The 24,728-nt window shown below is 53.5% G+C and overlaps 9 protein-coding genes across 9 annotated transcripts; 4 read left to right on the top strand and 5 right to left on the bottom strand.

Annotated features, from left to right (window-relative positions):
* Positions 1-475: 475 nt before the first annotated feature.
* On the bottom strand, positions 476-2,126 carry CCMA1212_007890 (uncharacterized protein; the record flags this gene model as incomplete). Its single annotated transcript, XM_073705050.1, has 6 exons — positions 476-1,337; positions 1,407-1,416; positions 1,479-1,568; positions 1,632-1,766; positions 1,826-1,958; positions 2,022-2,126. 6 exons carry the CDS (start codon positions 2,124-2,126, stop codon positions 476-478), a joined length of 1,335 nt encoding a protein of 444 aa, XP_073556495.1.
* Positions 2,127-3,403: 1,277 nt separating this feature from the next.
* CCMA1212_007889 (Mitosis protein dim1) lies at positions 3,404-4,027 on the bottom strand (the record flags this gene model as incomplete). Its single annotated transcript, XM_073705049.1, has 4 exons — positions 3,404-3,637; positions 3,690-3,776; positions 3,844-3,890; positions 3,964-4,027. The coding sequence occupies 4 exons, from the start codon at positions 4,025-4,027 to the stop codon at positions 3,404-3,406; spliced, it is 432 nt and encodes a 143-aa protein (XP_073556475.1).
* Positions 4,028-4,387: 360 nt separating this feature from the next.
* CCMA1212_007888 (uncharacterized protein) lies at positions 4,388-5,410 on the bottom strand (the record flags this gene model as incomplete). The annotated part of the gene is made up of 1 exon (XM_073705048.1): positions 4,388-5,410. The coding sequence occupies one exon, from the start codon at positions 5,408-5,410 to the stop codon at positions 4,388-4,390; it is 1,023 nt and encodes a 340-aa protein (XP_073556476.1).
* Positions 5,411-6,931: 1,521 nt separating this feature from the next.
* CCMA1212_007887 (uncharacterized protein) lies at positions 6,932-9,554 on the top strand (the record flags this gene model as incomplete). Its single annotated transcript, XM_073705047.1, has 4 exons — positions 6,932-7,114; positions 7,220-7,476; positions 7,967-8,276; positions 8,346-9,554. The coding sequence occupies 4 exons, from the start codon at positions 6,932-6,934 to the stop codon at positions 9,552-9,554; spliced, it is 1,959 nt and encodes a 652-aa protein (XP_073556471.1).
* Positions 9,555-11,166: 1,612 nt separating this feature from the next.
* On the top strand, positions 11,167-13,901 carry CCMA1212_007886 (Ankyrin-3; the record flags this gene model as incomplete). The annotated part of the gene is made up of 2 exons (XM_073705046.1): positions 11,167-11,427; positions 12,141-13,901. The coding sequence occupies 2 exons, from the start codon at positions 11,167-11,169 to the stop codon at positions 13,899-13,901; spliced, it is 2,022 nt and encodes a 673-aa protein (XP_073556472.1).
* Positions 13,902-14,822: 921 nt separating this feature from the next.
* CCMA1212_007885 (uncharacterized protein) lies at positions 14,823-15,336 on the top strand (the record flags this gene model as incomplete). The annotated part of the gene is made up of 2 exons (XM_073705045.1): positions 14,823-15,085; positions 15,246-15,336. The coding sequence occupies 2 exons, from the start codon at positions 14,823-14,825 to the stop codon at positions 15,334-15,336; spliced, it is 354 nt and encodes a 117-aa protein (XP_073556469.1).
* Positions 15,337-15,707: 371 nt separating this feature from the next.
* Positions 15,708-16,998, bottom strand: CCMA1212_007884 (Branched-chain-amino-acid aminotransferase, cytosolic; the record flags this gene model as incomplete). The annotated part of the gene is made up of 2 exons (XM_073705044.1): positions 15,708-16,717; positions 16,779-16,998. The coding sequence occupies 2 exons, from the start codon at positions 16,996-16,998 to the stop codon at positions 15,708-15,710; spliced, it is 1,230 nt and encodes a 409-aa protein (XP_073556470.1).
* A 1,125-nt stretch (positions 16,999-18,123) lies between these two features.
* Positions 18,124-21,189, top strand: CCMA1212_007883 (Protein kinase domain-containing protein ppk32; the record flags this gene model as incomplete). Its single annotated transcript, XM_073705043.1, has 3 exons — positions 18,124-18,747; positions 18,785-19,622; positions 19,676-21,189. 3 exons carry the CDS (start codon positions 18,124-18,126, stop codon positions 21,187-21,189), a joined length of 2,976 nt encoding a protein of 991 aa, XP_073556473.1.
* Positions 21,190-22,133: 944 nt separating this feature from the next.
* On the bottom strand, positions 22,134-24,218 carry CCMA1212_007882 (NAD-dependent protein deacetylase hst1; the record flags this gene model as incomplete). The annotated part of the gene is made up of 2 exons (XM_073705042.1): positions 22,134-23,575; positions 23,975-24,218. The coding sequence occupies 2 exons, from the start codon at positions 24,216-24,218 to the stop codon at positions 22,134-22,136; spliced, it is 1,686 nt and encodes a 561-aa protein (XP_073556474.1).
* Between the last annotated feature and the right edge of the window lie 510 nt (positions 24,219-24,728).

The raw sequence follows: 24,728 nt of genomic DNA, 5'->3' as shown, positions 1-24,728 counted from the left end.
GATGGACCACAAGCCACGGTTCTTATCAATTGGGGCTAGAACAGCTCGTCGTCTTGATGAATGATGAATCGACATACAACTCACGCAGCAGCAAATACCGCCTGACAAAGACGCTGATGTTGTTGCAACTGCCTTGATTGTGATGATGAAGCCAAGAGGTGAGTCGAACCAACTGGAAGGCGCTGTGAGCTTTTCCCTTTTAGGCGAACGGTCGATTATTGTTAGTGCTCATGACGGCATCACTCAAGCACCAACAGCTCTGAGGAGTAAAAGCACGGTATGCGACTAACATTCAGCTAAACTGAAAGTCGACGAATGTCTCGCCATGTACTTGAAGCGATGCGTTCGGATGCGTGTCAAGCAGACAGCAGCCTTGCGAAACATGGAGAAACTCGAAGCCATCCTAACCAGCGTTCGGATGTATACGACAACCATTCGCCCAGAGCCAATTCACCTCCATCCTCCTTGTATCCCATCACCAGCTTCGACACTTTTTGCCAACCAAGATGACAGCCGTATCGTGAGCAGCAACAGCCGCCTTGTACGAACTGAGACATCCAAGGCTCCTGTCGGTCCACACGTCTCGAACCTCGTACCGTCCCGCAGACAGCCCCGGAATCTCGGACCACTTGGCCTCCTTTGTCACCGTATGGTCCAGCGTGTTCATCATCAACACCAGATGCCCCTTTGACGATGGACCAGCCCAGTACTCGGCGGGATTCGTATAGTTGAACGTCCAGTCGGGGTTGACTCCCCACTTATACGGGGTAGCAGGCTGACCGTACACGCTGTCCTGGTTAAACGCCAGCAAATGCTTATTCTTTAACAGCTCAATGTTCTCTTGCGACAGCTGAGCGAGGTCCGTCCCGATCAGAAGCGGCGACTTCATGGCCGCCCACAGCGCAAAGTGCGTCCGCGTCTCGGCAGCCGTCAAATTGCCGTTGCCAACCTCAAGCATGTCCGCATCGTTGTGGCCCCAGAAGCCGACGGAGTTCATCTTGAACGAGTTCATGTTGATAATATGCGTCACAGAGCCCCATTCAGGCGAAATGTCGCCGCTCATGCGCCAGCTGATGCCCGTCTCGTTGCCCCAGGAGAAGACGTCGGCCACGCCCCAGATGCACAGGCTGAGCACGATTTCGCGGCTCTGCTTTGCCAGGGCGTCTCTCATGGCGTTGAAGCGCTGCGCTGATTTGGACGTGCTCCAGTCATAGCCTGGGGGAGCGAGATTCGGCTCGAGGGCGGTGCTGCAGGTGCCGTTGGGGCCGGTCTGGACGGCGTCGGGGGCGCAGGCGACGTATTCGTCTTGCCAGTCTGTTGGGACGTTGCAGTTGTCGCTTAAAAGAGACATGTTAGCCACGAGTGATGCTTTATCGCAGAGGAGGGGGATACTGAGCCGAACTCACTATTTCAGATCTAAACAAGTCAGCACGATGAGCTTTCCTATGACTATCAGATGGATGCATGTATGCACTTACAGTCTACGCCCCAGGCCGCAAAATCGGCGGCATCGACATCCTCGTATCCAAGACTGGCAGGATAACCAGCACATGTCGCGGTTCCAGCAGCTATGCATCATCAACATCGTCATCGTCCACTTCGTGAGACAATTCGGATTGCAGGGGTCTTACTGCTGTAGATGCCCAGCTTCAAGCCCAAGTCGTGGACTTTCTTGGCCAGCCCATCAATGCCATCAGGGAAACGGGTCGTGTTAACTGCAATGTGGCCATCAACTCGTCCATCTTTGAGCGACCAGCAATCATCAACTTCAGAGAGATTAGCAACTGTTGGTAAAGCCAATTGCGCATCATGCTTGCCGACTTACTATTGACATAATCGTAGCCTGCGTCGAGAAGCCCGGAGCTCACGATGACTTCGGCGGCCGAGAGGAACTTGCTTTCGTCAATGTCGCAGTGGTAGGCATTCCAAGAGTTCCACCCCAGGCTTGGAACTTTTCCCTAGAGATTGTCCCTGCCTCAGTATTTCGGGTTTTGTTTCAGAATGTATGAAATGAGTCTCACAGTTGTTCCGTCAGGCATCACAATTGCGCGTGCGGTGGAGAAAAGAAGAGCCAGGCCAGTCCATGCGGAAGGCCTGGAGCCCTGGCCAGTCGATCGAGGCGCCATTCTGTGCCCAATTATGCAAGCAGTTCGATAACCTCCCCGTCCTCGATTGTCAGTGATGTGTGCTGCCACTCTTACCGAAGGAGACCTTCTCTTGTTGCCAGTCGAGAGCACCCTCTTGTGAGCCAAGAGATCACGACTCCAGGAAGCACCATAGATTACCGGGGAGCATCGCTCGTATATATACTACTTCCCAAATAACCGACTCCAAGACCGGAAAATGTGCCTGCGGGAGAGCAGGGAGGGGCATGTGTTACAACCCGAACTTCCCCAGAACTCTCATTCACATGTAATACGATAGATCTATGCATGTACAATGCGGTTTAGGGCGGCTCAAGGCCGTTGACTCCAGATCAGCATGATTGGAGCAAAGGTTCCTTGCTGGACATTGAATTGTATGCGTTCGTTGAGGAGTAAAACTCGGACAACAAAATGGATCAAAAGCCGGGAAAACCCCTGTTGAAGCGCACCAACAGGAAACCGAGCAACACATCGTAGCCCTTGATAAAGACAGGCAAAATGCAACCTAAAGGCTGCGTAAAATCGGTTGTATTCGTAGCGTAATACGTATGCTGAATCTATCCAACTGGCGATGTTCCGAGGTGTCATTGTTGGAGGAGGATGCTCCACCCCCGCATAAAGGAGCCAAGCATGAACGGCAAATGGGCTATGCGGCTATGTCGGATTTGGGAGGCATCTGGCGATCTGGATGCCGGGCCAGCAAACACCAGCTTATTCCCAGATTTCCTATTCGTGGGATGGAAGATGCTAGTATCGTATCCCGTTGCTGCATTCCGGCATCCGCGCAGTCCTCTCCAAAGGAGCCGACGGTAAATAACATACGTTCGCAGGGCGCAGCTCGTCATGCCGAGAATTCTATAGCATGTGATTTTAACAACTCTTTGTGCTCCTCTGAGTTGAATCTGCCCACAAAGACTTCAATTCTCGTTTCGCGTTGTCAGTCTCTCAGCGTACGCCTCCCCAACGCTCCTGATAGACGCAGTTGAAAGCTTCCAGCCAGAACCTTGACCGAGCGACCTTCATGGACATTGAGAATGAAAGGCTTGCATCCGGGTAACATCAATGACGCGATCGTCTTACTGAGATGAGAGTGAGAGACGAAGAAAAGGAAGTTATTACAAGCACAGGAGAGAAATCGACGTCGCTGAGGCCGCTGGATAGTACAGATGCAAATAACCATTCTATTTTCTTTTCGCTAAATAACAATGAGATTAACAGGGTATAAACAAAGCACTCATGCTCACCAAAGACACCACGACTCAGTATCGGTGCCTCGTGCTGTAATCCTTCGGGCTGACCACCAGACCCCTACCCTTCTTCGCTCCCCGGTAAATCGTTTCGATAATGTCAATGAGCTCCTGCTTATCCTCCAGCACCCAGTTGAGCTTGTTGTTGTTACCGGTGCCGAAATCGCACATCATGTGCTTGTTGCGGAAGAAAAAGAGGATAGAGCAGGGATCGTACAGTTCGTACATGGCGTTGAAATCGGGAACCTGCCTCTGGTCAGCGACTTGCTCATTCAAGGCTTGGGTGAGTTCAACCTACCTGGTCAATGTCACAGAGGTAGATGACGGCGAAGTTCTTGACGCGGTCGGCTATTTTGTAGAGAACTTCATCTTGCAGCATGCAGTCCTGCTGGCTGTTAGCTTGAGGGAACGAGACATGAGAAAATTCTCAAGAGGCAAAGAGTTTCGCTTACTCGATCGTGATCACGTCCAAACCGAATGACGACCAGACGATCCTCCTCTATGAAAGCATAGTCAGCATTTAATGGTGCATTTGAAGAATCTGATAAGCAACTTTGAAAGGTAAAACTCACCAGATAAGATGGCCTGGTCTACATGCCAGCCGGAGTTGAGATGCGGCAGAACGACGGAACCCATTGTGAGATGCAGGTGTGTTTTTTGATGGTTTTGGTGATGATGTTCGTCTTCGCCACAGAAACGAGCAGTTGCCTGCATGGAATCCGTGAGAAGATCGGATCCGGGTATCGCCGCGCCGTGTGGCTTGTCACCGTGTGGCGCATCTACAGTACGCACAGTATATCTTGGTCGTATTGGGCAACCTGAAGTTAACCAGCTAACCTAGAAACGCAAGCTGGCGGAAGATGAAAGATAAGAAGGTATATGTATTAAGTGACACAATGGCTGTGCGAATATCTCTCTCCATCTAGGAATACAGTGGAAGCCAATTAATTGAAAAACGTATTTGAAAAAAAAAAAAAAAAAAAAAAAAAGAAGACTCTATCGTGGCAATTGAGCAATACACTCGGGCGCAACGGTGCTCAAAGTCGCAAGAGGGTTTAACAAACTCAAAGGGTTGACGAACGCATCGTTATCAGCAACCTGCCAAAACAAATCAACCAGACCATCGTCATCAAATCTCATGAACCGCATGCCTCGAGCCCGATACTGAGCCCTGTTGGGCGCGATCCTCGTTCCATTAATCATAGTAAAGGTGCCGTTACGCGTTCCCTGAAAGATATATTCGGTGGCAGCCCAGTTGCCCTGAGCAATGACAAACTCGTCATGAAGGAGCAGGTCCGGAACTGAAGTGTTATATCGTGTGAGGAGCTTAACGAGCGAGGCACGACCGGTTGAGTTGCGACCATCAGAAACAACGGTGACATCGTCCGTAGCGAGGAGACCGTTGGCGGAAGCGTTTCCGCTGTTGAAGTTGGTGACGAACTGCGCGGCCCTTTCCTTGATTTTAAAGGTAAAGTCGGAAGATTTGTTGGCAATAGGATTAAGAACAATGTCTTGGAGAGGCGGCGCTGCAACCTGGCCGGCTCCTTGCGCGGCCGCAAGTCCGCCCTCGCTGATGCTGACGATGCGCGTCAACAGAGGCTCCTTGTCGAAGATCATCGTCTCGGCAAGGGCTGTCTCGATGTGAGCGTCCGAGCTGTTGGAAGTGATTCTGTTGGCGCTCAGGATCATAGCAATGTTGCCCTCGACGATGATGACTCTGTCGAGGAACTGGGCTCGAAGGCCTCCAGAGGGATCGAAAGCTAGGGCCTGGATAAAGGCTGCCCTTCCGAGGTTTGTTGATCCGCTGAAGAAGAGGTCGACATCGGGAACGACAAGTTGGCCGTTGGCTTGGATTCCCACGGGGGTGTTGAGGCTGAAGTTTGGGTGGAAGGACGCGGATCGGTTGAGTACTTGGTTTTCGTAATCGGCGGTGAAGACGAGGCCCGGGACGCCGACTGGTTCTTCGAGGGTCGTGCTGGAGCCTAATAGGGCCAGCACATAGGCGAGTATAGAGCGCATTTTGAAAGTCGTTGAGTCGAACGAGTCGGTGTTCTAACTTGGGAGACTTGTTAGATAGAGTTATAGACGGGTTGTGGTAGTCAACTAATTGAATTATAACGCAACAAGTTGATGTAAGTCTGGAATCCGTGTGATTTATCGGTTATTACATGTTGTATACAATTCAATGAGTTCAAGGGGGTCGATCTGTTAGTATTCCTAACGATTGTCGTCATTCTCGTTTTTGATGTGGAATCATGGCATCAGGCATAATCACTAGAACCACTTGGTGCGCCAACCCTCCCCTGGGATGGATCTTTGTGAGACGGAGAATCCGGAGAAAATATCTAAATCAGTTTTTCCACCAAGAATCTTGCACTCAGTGGATATCTTCAGTTTTAGATATCTTGGATTCGGGCAGTGAGACAGGGAGCGGGAAGATGCTGTGCCCAATGTAAGATACAGACCAGCCCAGTACCCAGCATGGGGAGCGTGCTTATGGAGCTGAGACAGGAGGTTGCATAGAATAGGGCTGGATACCCCACGCGTTGATATTGGTCATGTATTATTCATCGTTGACAGCGGTCTGATTCTTCGCGGGCTGTTGAATTCCGTTGAGCCTGGCCACGTCGTGCGTGTAGTCCTAGGGCAAAGTCTAAACCAGCCTTATGGCTATTCGGAGGATATACTTTGTCTGTAGAGCCCTATAAGGCGACGGAGGCCTGCGTAAAGACTACTCAAGATTCCTCAGCATGGCCCATCGAGCAAATGTTCGCGGGCTCGTGTGCAGGATGGAATCGTATTCACCAGTGGTGAGCTGTCAATGCGTGTTTCAAGGCTAGGATGCAGCTGTCCTGTCCAGTGTTGATCATTCAATGTTATTGCAACGTTATAACGCATATTAGTGGCCAGGCATGAAGTTGGCAGTGACTATTGCTTGGTAGTAGAACACGGACAATGAGACTAACACCAGGCTGACCTGAAGTTTTCGCGGCGATTCCCGATTGGCCTTGGCTATTCTACACCCTGAAGACTGCCCCTGCACGTATGGTGTTGCTGTAGATGGAGTCGTGTCCATAAATGTAGCTTGGCTGAGAGGCGCATGGCTAACATGATGGGTACGCCACAATAGGGCGATTGCCTTCCAACAATGCACGTGTATAAGTATTGCTTTACATATTGATGCGAAACAGCCACCCCCTTGTGTGTACGAATGACGAGCTTTGATTGATATGGGGAAAATGTATACGAGAAGAAACCCCTTCAGTCAACGACATCATCAAAATTCTGTTCACAGAACAAGGCTCTGCAACAACTATAGCAACAAGCTTCGCCACCTTCAAACTACTGCCATCCACACTACTGTGTTGCTATTGAAATCGGTACACTCCAGGATGCATCATGAGGGCAACTATAAAAGATGGTGGCTTCCAATGTTTTTACAACGAAGAGCCTCGTCAACAATTGTGATACCTACAGAACCTCGAAATTGCACAAGCACGCAATCACTCAAACTTCTGTAACGATCATACTTCTCCGGAAATGGCTACTCTTGAACAACGAAACAAGGCCATCGTCGCCAAATACTTTGACGAATACTGGGTCAAAGGCAATGTCAACATCGTAGACAAGCTCTGTTCCGACGACTTTCTCATCAGCTACCCCAACCACGGACACCATCGCGGCAAAGAGGGCGCAAAGAAGATGCTGTCTGACTTCAGGGAGGTATTCAAGCCCCAGCAATTGCGGTCTGCGTACATGGCATCTGAGGGGGAAAACTGACAGCATGCAAAAAAGGCCTTCCCAGATCTGACTTTTAGGCCTTACCAGACCCCATTGATTGCCGGGGGCGACTATGTAGCAGCTCAATGGATCGGCGGCGGGACTCATACTGGCCGTGCGTTTGATGATATGCCTGTGGGCAAGCTCGACAAGCCTAATACTGGCAAGCAGATTCATTTTTCTGGAATGACCATTTTCACGCTCAAGGATGGCAAGATTGTGCGTGAGATTGCGGAGGAGGGGAGTTTGACGGTCTTGCAGCAGCTGGGACTCGTTCCTCAGCCCAATCCTGGCAAGGAGATCATGTACAATGAGGAGGGTGATCAGGTTTATCAATGAGCTGGCTACAATTTTCTCGATGCGTTGAGCTTTTGGGAGACCCTAGAACTGGGAGGGATAATCTACCGTGGGTAGTCATGTAATTGAAGTCTGATACAGTCCCTTCTGGTGGATATGACCTCTGCTACATGCTGGCATAGTAAAACTAAGAAGACTTTTCAACCCCGAACTGCCAAAGAGATCTGAGAAAAGATCCTGCAGCAATAAGGTGTTAGTCGCGATAGATTCTTATTCCCCGGCCATTATCTAACTGTTTTAGGTATGACGTCTATGCTCACATAGGCATTCATAGTGATGAATTGTGCACTTCAGATTTTATTCAGGGTAGCCGCGGTTTTATGCAGTCTCGTTTTCGCATTTTCGCGTTATTAGAGTACCTACACTCAAACCCCACGAGTCGCGACTGGCGCGCATCATCTCAATTCGTGTCAAGTGACTGCTTATGATGTCGAACAGCAATGAGGCCTCACAGCTCCGGAGCTGTCCCCCGGAGCCGATTCTCAGGCGCAAAGGCTTCCAACTTGAGGGACCATACTTCTCTGTTGGCGGTATTAGTCGAGTCAATGGCACTCGTCTTCATGAGCTGTTCAATCCTTCCACTCTCCGACTCAAGCGGGATCAGAGTGATACCGCAAACGAAGCCCGTCGCCTATTCACGAAGCCCTTTCTTGCGGCTCAGTTGAGATACTATGGCATTCCTTTCCAAAAGTCACATAGAAGCTTGGACCTGTCGTCCTTGCTCCATGATGCAGTCCGCCAGGGCAAAGTATGACCCCCATCCTGCCACTTGATTCAACAAATAGATATACATTATCTGACTTCCCTTCTGTTATAGTGTAACAGTGTTCCGGAATCAGTAATGCAGATAGAGGCTTCATTGCGAGCCGACTATGCGCCCCTGCATCAGAAGTGGGAGGCTGATTACGCCGTCTGGAGTGCAGAGAAGAAGCGGAGGGACGATGAGGCCTTTGCGAAGTGCAAGACGCCAGGCGAGAGGGCCAACTTTGATCTCCATCGCTTCACGGATATGTACTTCTTGACGGATGGCAAACCGGACAAGACCAAAGCCCCAGAACCACTGGTTTTGAGCGAGTTGCGTGAGCCATGGCACCTGCGCACCATGGCTGAACGTATCCCTGGCCTTCACACCCGCAGTGTTGGTCCGTCGTCCAAAACCGAGCTCTGCATAGGATGGGACAGCGCAGAAGTGTCTGCGTTGGCACATCGCATGACAGAGCGTGCTCGCGAGGCTGAGAAAGCCCAGCAAAAGGCCAAATGGGATCAACAGATGGCACACCACAGGAGATACGCTGCTCAGATATCTGAGACGGGCAGCGGAATGGACAAACGAACCGAGACTTTTGATCTAGACCGTTGCCTGGGTTCCTACATAATCCACTGCGATAAGATTATAGATGGCTGGGATCTTGGGGGGCAAACACTCACGATGGACATCTCCAAAGGCAAGGGGAACACGCTGCGTGCGGCGTACCATTTCGGCATCTTAGAGGGAACTATGATCCTCAGCCTGTCAGAAGATACGCTCCGGGCCCTAGTCGGCGGTGACGTCTCAGACTCTGCGGCATCACAAAGTGACGAAGACGACGATTCGGAAGATGAGGAGGACGACGAGGAGGAGGACGAGGGCGATTATGCACGGGAGTCAGCCAGAGGAAAGAAGCGCAAAGCTGCTAAGGCTTCACTCGCACAAGCTACAGCATCGGCCGCCGGCCGCCATCCCAGTAATGCAAAGAAACGCAAGACCGGCACTATGCCGTCCCTATCCCGGCGCGTATACTTTCGGCTTCGTGTCCGCGAGACCGGCGAAGGCGAAATCCTTCCGGACCCAGACTCAGGCCATGTCGACTTTTTGCGCAATAGCTGCGCAACGTTCGCGGGCCTGGTGTATGATCTTACGTATGTGGGCAAAAACATCGAGTTCCGGGGCTATAAGGTGTCGGATACGCCGCGGGTGAAGCCGGAAGCCTGGGAAGCCTTTTCATATGGCGCGTACGGCTGTGCGAGGGTAGGGCGTTGGCGTTGATGGCAGAATGTTGGACAATATCAGACGCTTGGTTTCTTGTTTCGGGAACTCTCGTGCGTGCATGCGTATGTACGTTCTACCTGCTGAAAGAGGGGAGGGGGAGGAGGGCAGCCACCAGGCAGACGTCCGGTATTGTCCAGCTTTTACCGCAAGTCCGCAAGTCGTGAGTTGGGCATTTATACCGCATCTCCCTTATGTAGTTGCTGGAGATTGTATCGCCGAGTCTCCGCTGAAGCCCCGGAGCCATCCTAGCTGTTCTCCTTTCTGGAGAGGAAGCACCGTATCTCGTTCTGATAAACAAACACATTTGCGTCACGGCTCTTGTCTATGAAACTCCAGCTGTCCGTCGAATGTCATCCCAAAGTGGCACTATCGCATGAAAATCAGGAATCTACCATCCTTAGGCTCCAACCCCTCCCCTTCCACCCAACTGCCTGGACATTGTATGCTTAAATCTAGCCCCAAGCTATATAGAGTTTACCCGGTAGATGACAAGGCTACAGGCTGATCACCTGGATGTCATCCAGCTTTAGATTACGCGCGCGGTTGTCTGGCCGAGGAGCCGAAGATTTCTCCCGAACCCTAGATGGTTGGGGTATCTGCAAGACAGGTTTCCAGCTCTATCCTGTTTCCGCCTCTAACGATTGGGAGAGCATTGATCATCATTCGGGGTAACTATTGCCCCGAGAGCTATTCGATAGGCTTTACATGTGCTGTCAAACAAGAATACTCGTAAGGCTGGGGAATCTCTCGGCCTATGCCACAACTTTTCGCGTTTCTCCTTCATTGTACAAAGACTAGACTTGCTTGGGAGAGCTTTCTGGACAATTCTAATGCTATCGGCGCTGCTCATTTCCTTCAGCTCCCCTGCAGGACGAGGAAGCGTCCAGATGTCAATGACATTGAATATACTCTTCGATGATATGGGAGAATTTGTTTGTAGCGATTCCATGTCGAAAGCAGGCGACTGAGGAATCATTTATGAATGTCTCTAGAGGAGTCCATCATGGCCTGCTCAATGGGCAAATATGCCGCCAGTCGAACAGAGTGGTGGGCAATGCGGATCAAGTATCCCAGCAGCTTCTCTCCCACATGGCTCCGTCTGGGTCTGACGCTGTCCAAATATATGTCATTGCTTACCAAGGCCTAACCCAGTCGTCAAGTCTAGTACTTTCATGACACTCTTTGATGGCTTTGACTGTTAGTTCTCGGTAAAGTTGAGTTATCCTCGCGTCAAGGGTCACGATGTTGTCAGCAGCATGCATGTGCTTACCTCGCCAGTAACTACATGGCAGAATAGGCATCTGCAGGCTTTACATTGAATTGCCGACGGCGGTACTTCGTATTATGCATGAAAATCCATGAATGCAACGTTGCATTTTGCAAAAAGAAAAAAAAAGGATAATATGGAATAGTAATAGGTATGTCGGATGTCGCCCCCGATGAACCCGATATAGCAGGTTCACATATCGTGACGTGCTATTTCTTCAAATAAGTCTCGATTTCTCGATTTCTCTAAAGCCATAGGCCCAAAGACTTTAGACAGACCTCGAGACCCGTCAATTGAGAGGACCATCACATTGATTCAGAAACCTCGAATCCTCACACGACGATGCGCTTCACAGTGGCCCTTGCAATGATGGTTGGCCTGGCAGCCGCCATGCCCAAGTCCCCCCTTTTCAAGAGACAGTGCCCGACCCAGCCCCAAGGCTGCTGTCTCCAGACAGGCACTTGCGAGACTTGTTACTACGGAGATGAGCCCTACCCGTGCAACTGCGAATGTCTGGAAGTCGGAGGCTGCCCTTGCACTGAGATTATCAATACCCCTGAGGGTAAGCAGTGTGTCGGTTGGTCTGCTGCCCCTGGCGGAGTAGTAAGTTGACGCTCTTTGCTATGCTCCAAAAAACCCTGTCCCTGGTGTATTTGGGTTCGCAACTGATTTGATTGCAGTGCTAAATCAGTGTAAATTCCGATGAAGGTGTGCTGGACGACAGTCTGATGCCAAGGAACTGCATCGACTTGACCAAGGAGTTGACGCATGTGAATGCTTGGTGGGATGAATCAAGCCATGGTAGATCTCTTAAAGATATATTGACTTGCAGGAGCATATAGCTTGAAATCGAATCGTGTCATTCTATCCGCAGGTTTAGCTATTCTGGTTGGCCACTATATATAATTCATGACGCTTTGGGTGCTCTTCATGCGGTTGCGATAAAATGCTTTGCCAGCGAGGCCCAGAGACCGACATCGATAATATGAAAGGAGGCGTGTGTAGTTCAAATCTACAAACTGTATCCAATGCCAAACTCATTATCAGAGATGCCAGTTGACAGGTACCAAGATTACTGACTGCGGAAGCCAGAAACACGTGCACCAATGGTTCCAACTCATGTACTCAACTAGATCATATATGGGATTGATTCTCTTCCATCAAACAAGACGAGTTGATCTTCTTCGACTGACTGGATCCTAAAGATCACGTGCAATCTCACATAAGGAACGTTATATCACAACCTTGTTCCTTGGTAAGCCACGTGATGGGCTGCCCCTTTGACCTCGCTTCTGCCTAATCATGTTCTTCACCAGCTTTTCTTCTCCATCACCATCACAATCATCGTGACAGAAACTGACATGCGCTGGCTTCGTAACCGTTTTCAAGGTGCAGACGAGGTGCTGCACGCATGCATCCGTGATGGCGATCTCGGAAAGCTTCAGCAACTACTAGTCGCCTCACCCGCCCCAGACATCAACTACAACCATCCTGGATTCGGCCCGCCGGTTCATTTTGCTTCGTGGTGCGGCAACATGGAGGCTGTCGAACTGCTACTGGCAGCCGGTGCAGATCCCCTACTGGTCAGCTACGGCGAGGATATTCTCACTGCCATCGGATTCGCCGCACAAAAGGGGCATCGGGATATTGTCAAACGCCTCTGGGGGTTTTGTCCACCAGAGGCCCATCTCAACACGGGGAGGCGTCATCTGACGTGCCTTCTTGTTGCTGCGCTTCATGGACATGCTGCCGTTGTCGAAGATTTGCTGGACTGGTGGGATGGTTGGCCGCAGGATGTCAAGGACCGCGCGCTGCTTGGCTCTGCTCGACGATGGCACTTTGCAGTGGCTACTCTACTCCTGACCAGAATATCCTTCGAGCCATCGGCACTCCAAGAGGCGCTGCAAACTGCTACGGACCCGCGGTTTCTCATCTCTGATGGCGACGACGGTAAATGCAACGGTATCGACTTCCTGAACCAGCAGCTTGTGGTTGAGCTGCTTATTGATGCCGGGGCAGACCCGAATGCTTGTCCAAACAACACACCGCTTATATACACCGTTGCCCGCGACGCAAATCTCACGGGGGTGCTCAAGAGCCTGCTCGAAAAGGGCGCAGATCCCAACAAGACGAACGGGTCTGGTAAGTCTGCTCTTCATGTGGTCGCCGAAGCGGTCATTATAGGTCGTCCAATTCACATTATAGGCGGACCCGAGCCGACAATGCTGAACGAGACTGCGATCCGTCTCCTACTGCAGCATGGAGCCTCTGCAACCCAGCCAGACCATGCAGGTGAGTGTCCCTTACACTGGGCTGCTTACGGACTAGACCTGCGTCTCTTCCGCCTGTATCTCTCATCCTATCCAGATCAGGGCCAAGATGGTCTGCTGCGGCTGACGAACTACCATGGAGAGACTTTGTTGCACTTTGCGGCCGCCGGGTGCTGTGTTGAGGTGATGGAATTCCTGATCGCTCAAGGTTTGGATGTCAATGCGAGGAGTTCTAACGGCTGGACCCCCTTGATGTGCGCCTTGATGCCAATCGAAAGCCGATTCAGGCGAGTCAAGTCGACTGTCGAAGCGATACAAGGTGCTGGGTTCCTTCTGTCCCACGGAGCTGATGCTAGCATTGCAACCGATGAAGGCTGGACGGCACTGCATGCCCTCTCGCTCCACCGTGATGGCGATGTAAGTGGTCAGGTAGCGGACTTTGCTAGGGACCTGATATCTCGCGGTGCCAACGCGGAATCGTGTGCTCGGATGTTGAGCCCAGACAGCGGAACCGCGGCGCCTTCACTCGGCCTCCCTTGGGGTCACCGTCTGCGAGATGCCATGGCCAATCCGTCAGCTCAAAGATTGATAATTCAGCCAGCTATGACGCCTTTGTACTGGGCGGCTACTCGTGGCGCTGTCGGTGTCATCCGAGCGCTGCTGGCTCATGGCGTTGACGTGTCGTCCATGGATGAAGACGGCATCTCTTCAACAAGGATGGCGGCCGAGTCGAAGTTTCTCGAGGGGCAGCCTGAGCTTGTTGATACCATCATTGAACTTTTGCTGGCAGCTGGCGCAGGATTTTAGACCATTCGTAACTCTTCTGGATTATGTTCGCATTGACCGATGGACGAGAAGGTAGGGAATGTGCCGACTGTACGGTAAGAGGATCACTGGAGTCGAGCATTGCCTCGGCCATGTACTGCAACACTATTCATTTCAAAAGAACGACCGTGGTTTCCTGTAGATGACGGTCGAAGACTGCTAGTTATACACATTGTTGACGAGCCTCTCATGTAAGGTCAGTGACCTCTCGATTGCTGTTAAGACGTCAAGCATGTACATCAACCTGAGTCATGACCACTCAACCCGAAGCAAGCGCACGAGAGCCAACAACTCAAACCAATCAACTGCTCCACACAGTCAGACGGTTATGTCATGGCCAGCAAAAGATGTTCAAACTGCTATTTTAGCTGCTGCGTCGGTTGAAAACGGGCCCTAGACAATTGATTGTCCTGTAGTATCAGCCTTCACGATCCATGGCCTGCTACTCAAAACTCTTGAAAAAGGATAAGAGCAGAGCCATAGTAACAGAACCATCTGTCCTGTCTCATCTCTCCATCTCTCCGTCTCCATCATTCCACCACAAGGACGAAGGGAACAAGCGCGCTCAAGTCCATGGACAAAGGGAAACTCAAATTGGCATGTGGAGAACCCCATACTAACAAGCGCCAACTCACGTGCAGTCCCACGTGACACTCACAATCCGCTCTCCGGAGTCGAAGCGCAGTTGGCATCGCCGCCGCATCTGACTGACTTTGTCCCGGCCCTCCTCCAAACCGGCTTCTCCAACCCCCATCCCGCTCAACACCTCAAACAACAACCACCACCGCCCCCTCCCAGGCCGAACCCCAATTGCGGCCCCCCTCATTCCCCTCCAAACAATTCACCAACGAACAACTTAACGACGAACACGAGAGCAGAAAAGAAAAAAAAAAGCAATCACCAATGGCCCTCCTCCGCCAATCCGTCGCTCCCCTGCGAGCCGTGCGCCGCAGCGTCCGCCAGCCCGCAGCGCGAAGCCTCTCCATGACGGCCCGACGACACGGCGGCCACGGCAACGAGTCGCAGTTTGAGCCGCCCTCCGGCTGGCTCTGGGGCATCAAGCCGGGCGAGAAGCCCGAGCCCGAGGGGTGGGAGTGGCCGATGTATCTCTTTGGGGCGAGTCTTTTGGTGACGGGCGTTGCGTTGGCTTTCAAGCCCGATACTTCGTGAGTTTTTTTTTTCTGGTTTAACCCTTTCTTTTTGCACGCGACGGAGGGGTTTTGTCTGGGATGGGTGAGCGGGGGATGGGGGGTTGTGTCGTTTTCGGCTGCGCTATTTTGGACTTTTGTGCGGGAACGTTCGTACTGATGTGTGATTCTTCTGTAGTGTTTCGACCTGGGCTCTCGAGGAGGCGCGACGGAGGTTAGAGGCTGAGGGTGTTCTGCCGGACCCTTCAAGTCAGGAGAAGAAGAACTAAGTGGCCGGAACGTGGGGTCGGTCACGCTCGCATAGAGGAGGAGACAAAGGGGGGGGAAGGGGAAGAAGTCATATCAGACTACAGCTGGGGAGAGAGAGTGAGGGAGCATTGTTGGGGTTGCCAACATGTACATGTTTACGGCATTTTTCATTTTTCTCAAGTTTGGCTTTTCGGAGTGTTTCTATCATTACAAAGACATACTGGTGGTCCCTCAACGGCAATGGAGTAATAGAACTGGGTTGTTGGACGAGTATGATTCTCTTCTTGATTGCACTGCCAGATGCTCAATATGTGACGGGCAAACTCTACTATACGCTAATCAAAATGTTCACTTCTGGCTTTTCCACCTTTCTCCTCCTCTATACAAGCCTTTATACCTTGACGCTCCACTCGTGCTCAACGTCGCCGTACTGGATGGCCTCCATCCACTCCTTGACCTTGGCCGCAATCTCGCCCGACTCCTCCGTCTCCTTCAGCCCGCAGTCAACAAGCTCGCCCTTCCACGAAATCTTCCTGATGGGGCTCACAATGGCCGCAGTGCCCGCTCCAAAGGCCTCCAACAAGCGCCCCTCCTTGGACGCCTCGGCCAGCTCGCGCATGGTGAACTTGCGCTCGCTAATCTTCCACCCCTCGGGCGCGAGTCGCTCGCGCGCGAGCTGCAGCACCGAGTCGCGCGTCACGCCCTCGAGGATGGTGCCGTCGAGGGGCGCGGTGACGAGCTCCTTCTGGCCGGTGGCCTTGTCCTTGAGGACGGCGAACATGTTCATGGTGCCGACCTCAGTGACGTACTCCTCCTCGCCAAAGAGCCACAGGTTCTGCTGGAAGCCGCGGCTGGCGGCCTCCTGCTGGGGCACGATGCAGGGCGCGTAGTTGGCGCCGAGCTTCTTGTCGCCGACGCCGCCGGGCCAGGCGCGGACGGCGTAGTTGGTGGCCTCGAGGGAGACGGCCTTGAAGCCGGTGGGGTAGTAGGGGCCGACGGGGGAGGCGATGACGAAGAGCAGGGCCGAACCGGGCGCGCCGACGCCCAGCGTGCTCTGCGTGCCGATCAGGGTAGGGCGCAGGTACAGCGAGTAGCCTCGGTGGGCGGGGATGAAGCGCGCGTCCAGCTTGGTCAGCTTGGCGATGAGCTCGATGAGGGCCGTGGGCTCAAACGTGGGCAGGGCGATGCGGGCGGCCGACTTGTTGAGGCGCGCCATGTTCTTGTCCGGGCGGAAGAGGCGAATGTCGCCGTTCTTGTCCCGGTAGGCCTTCATGCCCTCGAAGCACTCAAAGGCGTAGTGGAAGACGCAGGTGGCCGGGTCCAGGGACAGGTTCTGGTAGGGGGTGATGCGAGGCTCCAGCCAGCCGTCCTCTTTTGTCCACTCAATGGCAAGCATGTGGTCTGTGTAGCGGTGTTAGCATAGGTATGATGAAGGAATCGTGAGATGGAGCAAATCTCGTACCGGTGAACTGCTTGCCAAAGACGAGATCCTCGGGCTTGCTCAGAGGCTTGGGCGTCTTGGTCTTCTCGACGGTGAGTCTTGAGGCGTCCATAGGCCGCTGTTTTGAGTGAGAGGCGGCCTCGGCCTTGATGCTGTAGAACCGGACAGGGCGATGCGCGGGCAGGAAGCGCGAGGCCCTGGATGCGCTCAAGAGCGCCGTCCTGGGGAAAGCTGATCGCATCGTGAGGGTGGGCAAGATCCGTCTGGTCTCGTGTCCAATTGGGTTTCGCAGGCTTCAGTTTCGAGATCCTCAGTCAACCAGTGATCCCGACGCAACAATCAAGGCTCCTGTCCGATCCAAGATACTCCTGGTCAGATATATATAGGGAGAGTGATGGAAGAAGATGACGAGGCCGGAGAGAAGTGGGAATATGTCAAAGCAGCCCGCTGGACCTTTTTGCGGGCTGGCATCCAAAAGCCCGGAGCGGTACCGGAACATGGCCTGGCGGGCTTAGTCGTGCCTGACGGTACCAGCAGCCCAGGCACACGCGCGCCCCGTTTGGCGGTACCTACAAACTTCAATCCTTCTTTTAGCGCCGGCCGTCTGCTTTGACTGTTAGCATTGCTCTTTGGACCTGTAATATTAGTCCTCATATTACTTCGTGGAGTCGGAGAAGCCCGAGGGTACCCGCACAAGCCGAGTTGGGCCGCCACTGGTCTTAGTCTATTGCTGCAGAGACTCATTGTTTGTTGTGAGCGGACGTGTTGAGGAGGCACCGATATAGGACTTGGCCTTGGTGATGGCCTTCTGCAGGGGGGACAAGCTGTGATGACTACGTTTATCAGATTGTTCATTCAATCAAGCATTGACATTGCAGTATCTGTAATTCTTTGCCAACTGATGTCTTGCAAGAACAAGATGCGCAACTCTCAAATTTCTTAGTCAGAAGTCCCTGGAGGGTCGATTGTGGCTTGATGCATGTACTGTGGCGCAGTATCTCCAGCTCTCGATAGCGTTGAAACATGATGCTATCAGTGGCTACGCAGCGGCCAATCGCAGAAGAGCTCCAGCTACGAATAGCATCAACTCGGCTCCCATACAAACAACCCTCAGCATTCGTGTCATTCGTTGCTCAGCCTCGCCCTCAACCACGCAATCCTCGAAATACAGTCATTACGCAAACATCCCTTTGAGCTGCAGAGCGCTGTTTCACCGTCCGAATTGCGCTGGCGCATCAACACCGTTGCCATCTCTCTGCTTGGCGCAACCCATATTGTCTCTCTCTCTCTCTGTCCGCCGTGCCCCTCGAAATGACCTCGTAATCACAACACTCTGCCGAACTCGCTCTCCTTTCCGCGAAGCATCATGTTTTCCTCTGCGCTCAAGACCTTGTCCGGCACCAACATCTCCTCCAACTACACCATCTCGCCGAACCCAACCTCGACGGCCGGCCCATGGAAGATTTACGATGCCAAGAAGAAGTCCACCGGCAAGGCGTACAGCGTCTTCGTCTTTGACAAGAAGACCCTGGACGCACACGCCAGCTCGGTCGGCAAGAGCAATGCTTCCTCCTACAAGCGCAGCGTGGAAGAGGTGGTGGAGCGCTTGAAAAAGGAAGCGTCCAGCCTGGCCAAGCTGCGGCACCCCAGCGTCCTCGAGCTCGTCGAGCCGGTGGAGGAGACGAGGGGCGGAGGCTTGCAGTTTGTGACAGAGGCCGTCACTGCGTCGCTGTCGAGCTTGTTGCAGGAAAAGGACGAACAGGAACGCTCTGGCGGCCCCGGCGGTCGGTCGAGCAGATACGTCACGGAAGATGCCGACGGCTCTCGCAGAAGGAGGGAGATTGAGATTGACGAGCTGGAGATTCAGAAGGGCCTGTTACAGATCAGCAAGGCACTCGAGTTCTTGCACGACAACGCGGGGCTTGTACACGGAAACCTGACTCCGGATGCCGTCCTCATCAACGCCAAGGCACGTCCCAGCTTGAACATGGTCTGTAAGAGCGGCAACGACTAACCGTGTTCTATAGTCTGACTGGAAGATTAGCGGACTCTCTTTCTGTAGCCCAGCAGACAACTCGACCAAACCCACATCCATCCAGGGCATCAGTCTGCATGAGGTCCTCAACCTGGATCCCAGGTTGCCCAAGTTCGTCCAGCTGAATCTGGACTACACCTCTCCCGATTTCGTCATGGACAACAACCTCACCCCTTCTGCCGACATGTTCTCCCTTGGGCTATTGTGCGTTGCTCTGTACAACTCACCACATCAGTCGCCGATAGAGTGCCACGGGAGCCTTTCCTCCTACAAGAGAACCTTTTCCTCGTCCTCTACTGTCCCGACAACGTCCAACAACTACCTCTCATCCAGACCACTGCCTAGGGACTTGTCCAACCATGTGCTCCCGAAGCTCATCACTCGGCGGCCTGCGCAGAGAATGACGGCCAAGGAGTTTCAGCAAAGCGAGTACTTTGACAACGTCCTTGTCTCTACGATTCGGTTCCTCGATACTTTCCCTGCAAAGACTCCCACCGAGAAATCGCAATTCTTGCGAGGTCTCAACAAAGTGCTGCCGTCTTTCCCCAAGTCTGTGCTGGAAAAGAAACTTTTGCCAGCGCTGCTGGATGAGATGAAGGACAAGGATCTACTCTCTCTGATCCTGCAGAACGTCTTCAAGATCCTCACCTTGCTTCCGGCGGCGCGGAGGGCATTCAGCGAAAGAGTACGGCCTGTCCTGAAGACGGTCTTTGTCGAGAACGCAAAGCAGAACCAGGAGAAGGATCCTGCCCGAGATGCCGGCTTGATGGTGTTCCTGGAGAACATTGCAGTGATAGCAGACAACAGTAACGGCAAGGAGTTTAAAGATGGTGAGCGTCCTGGATTTCTGGACTACATCACAAGACTAACACGCATGTGCCAGACGTACTGCCGGTAATTATAGCAGCCATCGAGTGTCCTACTCCGTCGATTGTCGATGTAGCCCTCAGGAGCTTCTCAGTTGTGCTGCCCGTGCTAGACTTCAGTACCATCAAGAACGAGCTATTTCCCGTCGTCGCCGCCGTCTTTAGCCGGACAAACAGCCTCGCCATCAAAGTCCGCGGCCTCCAGGCCTTCGTTGTCCTCTGCGGTGGCTCCAACGATTCCAGCGTCGACGACGGCGGCCTTAGTGGTCTGCAAGGAAGCAAAAAGACGTCGTCATCCAGTGCTCTGGACAAGTACACCATGCAGGAGAAGATTGTGCCCTTGGTCAAGGGCATCAAGACAAAGGAGCCCGCCGTCATGATGGCCGCGCGGGACCTGATGTACGTGGTCGGGCAGACAGCCGACGCCGAGTTCGTGGCCATGGACATTTTGCCTATCCTGTGGACCATGAGCCTGGGGCCGCTTCTCAACCTCCAGCAGTTCCAGTCCTTCATGGACCTGATCAAGACGCTGTCACGCAAGGTCGAGGACGAACAGACCCGGAAGCTGCAGGAGCTCTCTGGCTCAGCCAACGGCTCGACGGCCGCCGCCAACGAGGACTTTATGGCGTTTGGCGGCGTGACGGGGACTGCCTTTGACGCAACCAACGGCGGCAACGAGGACGACTTCGAAGCCCTGGTCAAGGGAAGAACCGGCGGCTCATCCAGCGTCACGAGGACGCCCACCTGGGACGATTCGCCGCGCGTGGCCTCTGCCGGCGTCAGCCGATCGTCGACGGCCACGCCGCAGACACCCTCCTTTTCCTGGTCGACCCAGCCCACGACGAGCCCCCCCGTGAAGCAGCCCCTCGCCCTGCAAAGCCAGCAGTCGTCGTTCCGCACCGTCACCCCGGACCTCAACCGCTTCGAGGTCATGACGCCCAGCTCGACGCAGTTCAGCCAGCCCCTGCAGCCGACGCCCTCCGGCTTCCAGCAGACGCCGTCGCAGCCCGCCGCTTCGGCCGCGCCCAGTTTCAGCTGGTCTTCTTCTTCCAACGCCGCGAGCACCGCCAAGAGCTTCTCTACCCCGCCGCCCCTGGCATCAAACTACTCTTCTACCATTTCAAGCTCTGGCTCTGCCTTTGCCCCAAGCATGACGAGTTCCATGTCCAACATGACGCTCAACTCGCTCAACGCCCAACGGCCCAATCTGACCGACTCCCGCGGCTCGTCATTTTCTCTAGCACCACCCCCAGGCAGCACTTCCACCACCACGATATCCTCGCCCCCGTCTTCAGGATTGTCAGGATTCAGCCTCGCTCCGCCACCGTCGACGACATCCCAGAACGCGTGGAGCTCAAGCAGTCCCGTGGGGCAATCGCTATCTCAGCAGCAGAAACCGTTGGGTTTTGGCGGGATGAGTGGCATGGGGACGGGCAGTTCGTCGTTTTCGGGCAGTATGCCTCTGCAGCCGCAGCAGCAGCAGCAGCAGCAGGAAAAGTCTGGTCTGGACAAGTATGAGAGTCTGATTTAGCGTTTCATCAATCACTTCTTCTTTGCAATTCTTGCAGGAGAATGGTCAGCTTTTGAATTATGGTATGAAAAGCGATTCCAAGTATATAGTCATAGTCATGGAAAAGGGGGAAAGTGTATGAAGCTGTATGATAGTGTAATCAGGACAATCCATTCCCTTCCATGGCAATTCCATTTCTTCAATTCTATTTCTTCAATTTTTTTTTTTCTCTGCCCTGGTTTCCAAATGGTTTGCAATCCCGGCCTTCTGAAAAAGAAACGAGAAAGTATCAACTCGTAGGTCGTTGCTTAAAAAGTACGGCTGAAGAAGACGAGCTCACAACTGCTTCCTTACGCCCATCACACCAACCTTTGGAAACCAAAATTCTTTAAAGAAGATTCATCAAGATGGCGAAACGAAGAAGCTAGAACCAGTCACATCATGTATATTGCCACCACTTCTCAACCCTCTATGTAAGCGCATTGCACACAAACTCTCTAGATAGGCTAGCTAGTCTAACTCATCATGCCCTCCGCGTTGTGTTAATGAGGGCAAACGACAACAACAACAACACCACACCATCTAAGCCTCCACCCTGTCCTGCCCATGTCCCTATATGTGTATATCCTTCCCTTGGGAAAGCAAAAATAGAATGAAAAAAAAAAAAGAAAGAAAGGAAAATGTAGAATGGAAAAGCTCGCTTGAACAAGCTCACCGATTAAACAGTCGTAACGGCTCAAAGTGTTCGAGAATGTAAAGGAAGGCATTAATGGGGAAAAGGACAACGGTGCAGTGCAGAGCGAAATGGACAGCAATCCGGAACGCCTCAAAATCTGGTCAGTCTCTGGAGCAGACTGAACTCAAAGTATGCCGACTGGAATCGGAAATATGTCGACTGGAAAAGGAAGAGTTGACTCGAATCAAGTAGACGATGGAATTGAGAGAGCAGGTGTTCGTGGTGCCTGTCAGGTGCTCTTGGCCCCCTTGGCCTGCTTCCCATCTTTGCCGTTCTGCGCAGTCTTGGCAGCATCCTTGACTTTGCCGTTCGGAGAGCTCCTGCGAGTGGGAGGACTCCTGCGATTTGAAGAGCTCTTGGAGGCTTTGCCCTCTTTGGCGTCCCGAGTTGCCTCGGCGTCTTTGGTACCATCGCCATTCTCCAGCACATAGGGCTTGTTCGTCGTAAAGACGTGGCGATTGGGATACCCCGGCTCCGTCCGCACCGTAATCTCCTGATCAACCGGCACCATCTCGTGCACAAGCGGCCACTTGAGCTGCCGGCACAGCTCGGCAACGACGACATCGCAGTCGCCCAGCAGATCAATGTCAAAGTTGATGTGCGTGACGGACTGCCGCGAGATGTAAATCTGCGGAATGTGCGGCGGCAGGAAGCTGGCAATCTCGGACACGGGCGTCACCTTGAGCGAGGTGCCAATGACAATCACCAGGTCGACCTTGTCGCGGTCGTTCTCCGTCAGGCGGCGCGAGAACTCGTCGGGCAGCTCCTCGCCGAAAAAGGTGATGTCGGGCTTCATGACGCCGGCGCTCGGCACGTCGTACTCGGAGTTGTCGTCGGAGCTGTCCTGGTCGGCCCAGCGCTTGCGCTTCTTCTCGGCGCCGGCGGATCGCTTTCGCTTCGGGGCGCCGGCGGCCTTGAGCGACGAGAGGCAGCGGGTGCATCGGGGGATCTTGCCGGCCCGGATGTCCGGGAAGATGTCCTCGCCCTCGATCTGGTAGTGGCACTGGACGCAGCTGGCGGTGCCAAACGAGCCGTGGCACTGGATGAGCTTCTCCTTGGGCAGGCCCGCCTTGATCTCGAGGTTGTCAATGTTCTGCGAGTAGTTGGTGAGCAGCTTGCCGCGCTCGTGCAGCATGGCCAGGAACTTGTGCGTGGGCGTGAAGCGGTCGGTGGACGGGATGATGTCCTTGGCGACGGAGTAGAAGATGGTGGGATCCTGCTTGAAGACCTCAATGTCAAAGACCTCCTGCGGGTCGTTGAGCCCCAAGTGCGCCAGCTTCGAGTACAAGCCGGTGCCCTGGGACCGGAAGTCGGGGATGCCCAGAGACGTGGAGATGCCGGCGCCGGTGATGACGATGATGTTCTGGCTCTTGTCAATGAGGCGCACGGCGTCGTCGACGGTGTTGTAGCGCATCAGCTTGGCCCTCTTGGACAGCTCCCGCGTGATGGCCAGCGACAGGAGGCTGAAGTAGGCCTCGTCCGGCTGGCCCTCGAGGAAGGCCGGCGGCCGGATGCCAAAGGCGCTGAGCAGCTTCTTTGCACTGTAGCGCCCGGCATCGACGGTGCGCTGGCAGAAGACGGCAGGGCCGTGTTCACGCAGCTCGCGGCGCAGCCGACAGGCCTCTTCCGGCGTGCAAGTGTCTGGTCCTGCGGGTTGGACGACGGTCAGCGCTGCGCTCAATGGTTCATCGCCTCGGAGACAGAATCCTTCGTGCCCCTCTCACTGCTGGGGAGGGCCATGATTTAGGGGGCCACAGGAGCACAAGAGCCGGTTCGAGGCCGGCTTCGGTTGCCACCAACATGCTAGTTGCGTCCTTGGCTCTGGCTTGTCTACCCTCGGCTTTTGGGGGGGTGCAGATGAAGCCACCACCACAGAAAAAGTGGTGAGATGAGAACATCCGGGCCACGCAATTCCCCAGCAAACCCGACAGCCAAAATGAGGCATTAGACCCCAACTTGAGGCTATTTTGTCGTCCGTAAATGAAAATGACGACGATACAACCGACGACGAAAAAAAAACAACGCAATCACACTGAATCGACACAAAGGAACAAGAGGGTGGCAACTTACTACCAGAATACACTCCACTCTCGTCCGTCAGTTCCTCAATCGCATCTTCCAGCAGCGAGTCCGTCTCCCACGAGTCGCGCACATCCGCAACTCTCTCCTCGAGCTCCGCCAGCGACACGTTGACCGTCGCCTCCTTGATCTCCTCAATCGTCGGGTTCTCGGGCAGCCGGTCAAAGGCATCAGCCGCGGCCTGGCTGCGCTTCGAGAGGGCCACGCCCTTTTTGCCTGCGGGCGCTCGCTTCATTGGGGGAAACGAAGAGTGATTCACGCCTGGTTGGTTTCTGCCTGGTTCCTTGTCGACGCGTGCGTTGGTGGCCGGTTTGCCTGTCGAAGCCTTGAGAGTGGTGAGGTCCTGGCACACGTAATATGGCGGGAAAATAGGATAAGACACAAGGCTTCAGATCCGTTTTCGAAACAGAGCGAAGAAAAGATTTGACAAAAAAGTCAGTTGGAATAGCAGACGTTATGCGGAAGAAGACGACAAGGAGAAGAGGACCAAGATGGAAAGTTTGCGCAAGGACAAGGAGAAGGAGAAGGAAAAAAGGTGGGTGAAGCAGACAAAAGAAAGAAATGGGAAAGACGGCCGAGGCGTGAATCAAAGGGAGTTGTGGAACCGAGCCGGAACGTTGCCGCGACAAGCTGCCAGGAAGCGCCCGAGTTGCCACGCGGTGAACCGGCGAGGATGAGTGTTGGTTCTAGATGGTGTCCCTTTGTCTGATTCTGTTGAAAAGAGAGGTGAGACGGACGAGAAGCG

This window comes from Trichoderma ghanense, assembly GCF_004382785.1.
Source record: "Trichoderma ghanense strain CCMA-1212 chromosome Unknown scaffold_10, whole genome shotgun sequence".
Lineage (NCBI taxonomy): Eukaryota > Fungi > Ascomycota > Sordariomycetes > Hypocreales > Hypocreaceae > Trichoderma > Trichoderma ghanense.
This window is presented reverse-complemented; position numbering and strand designations above follow the sequence as displayed.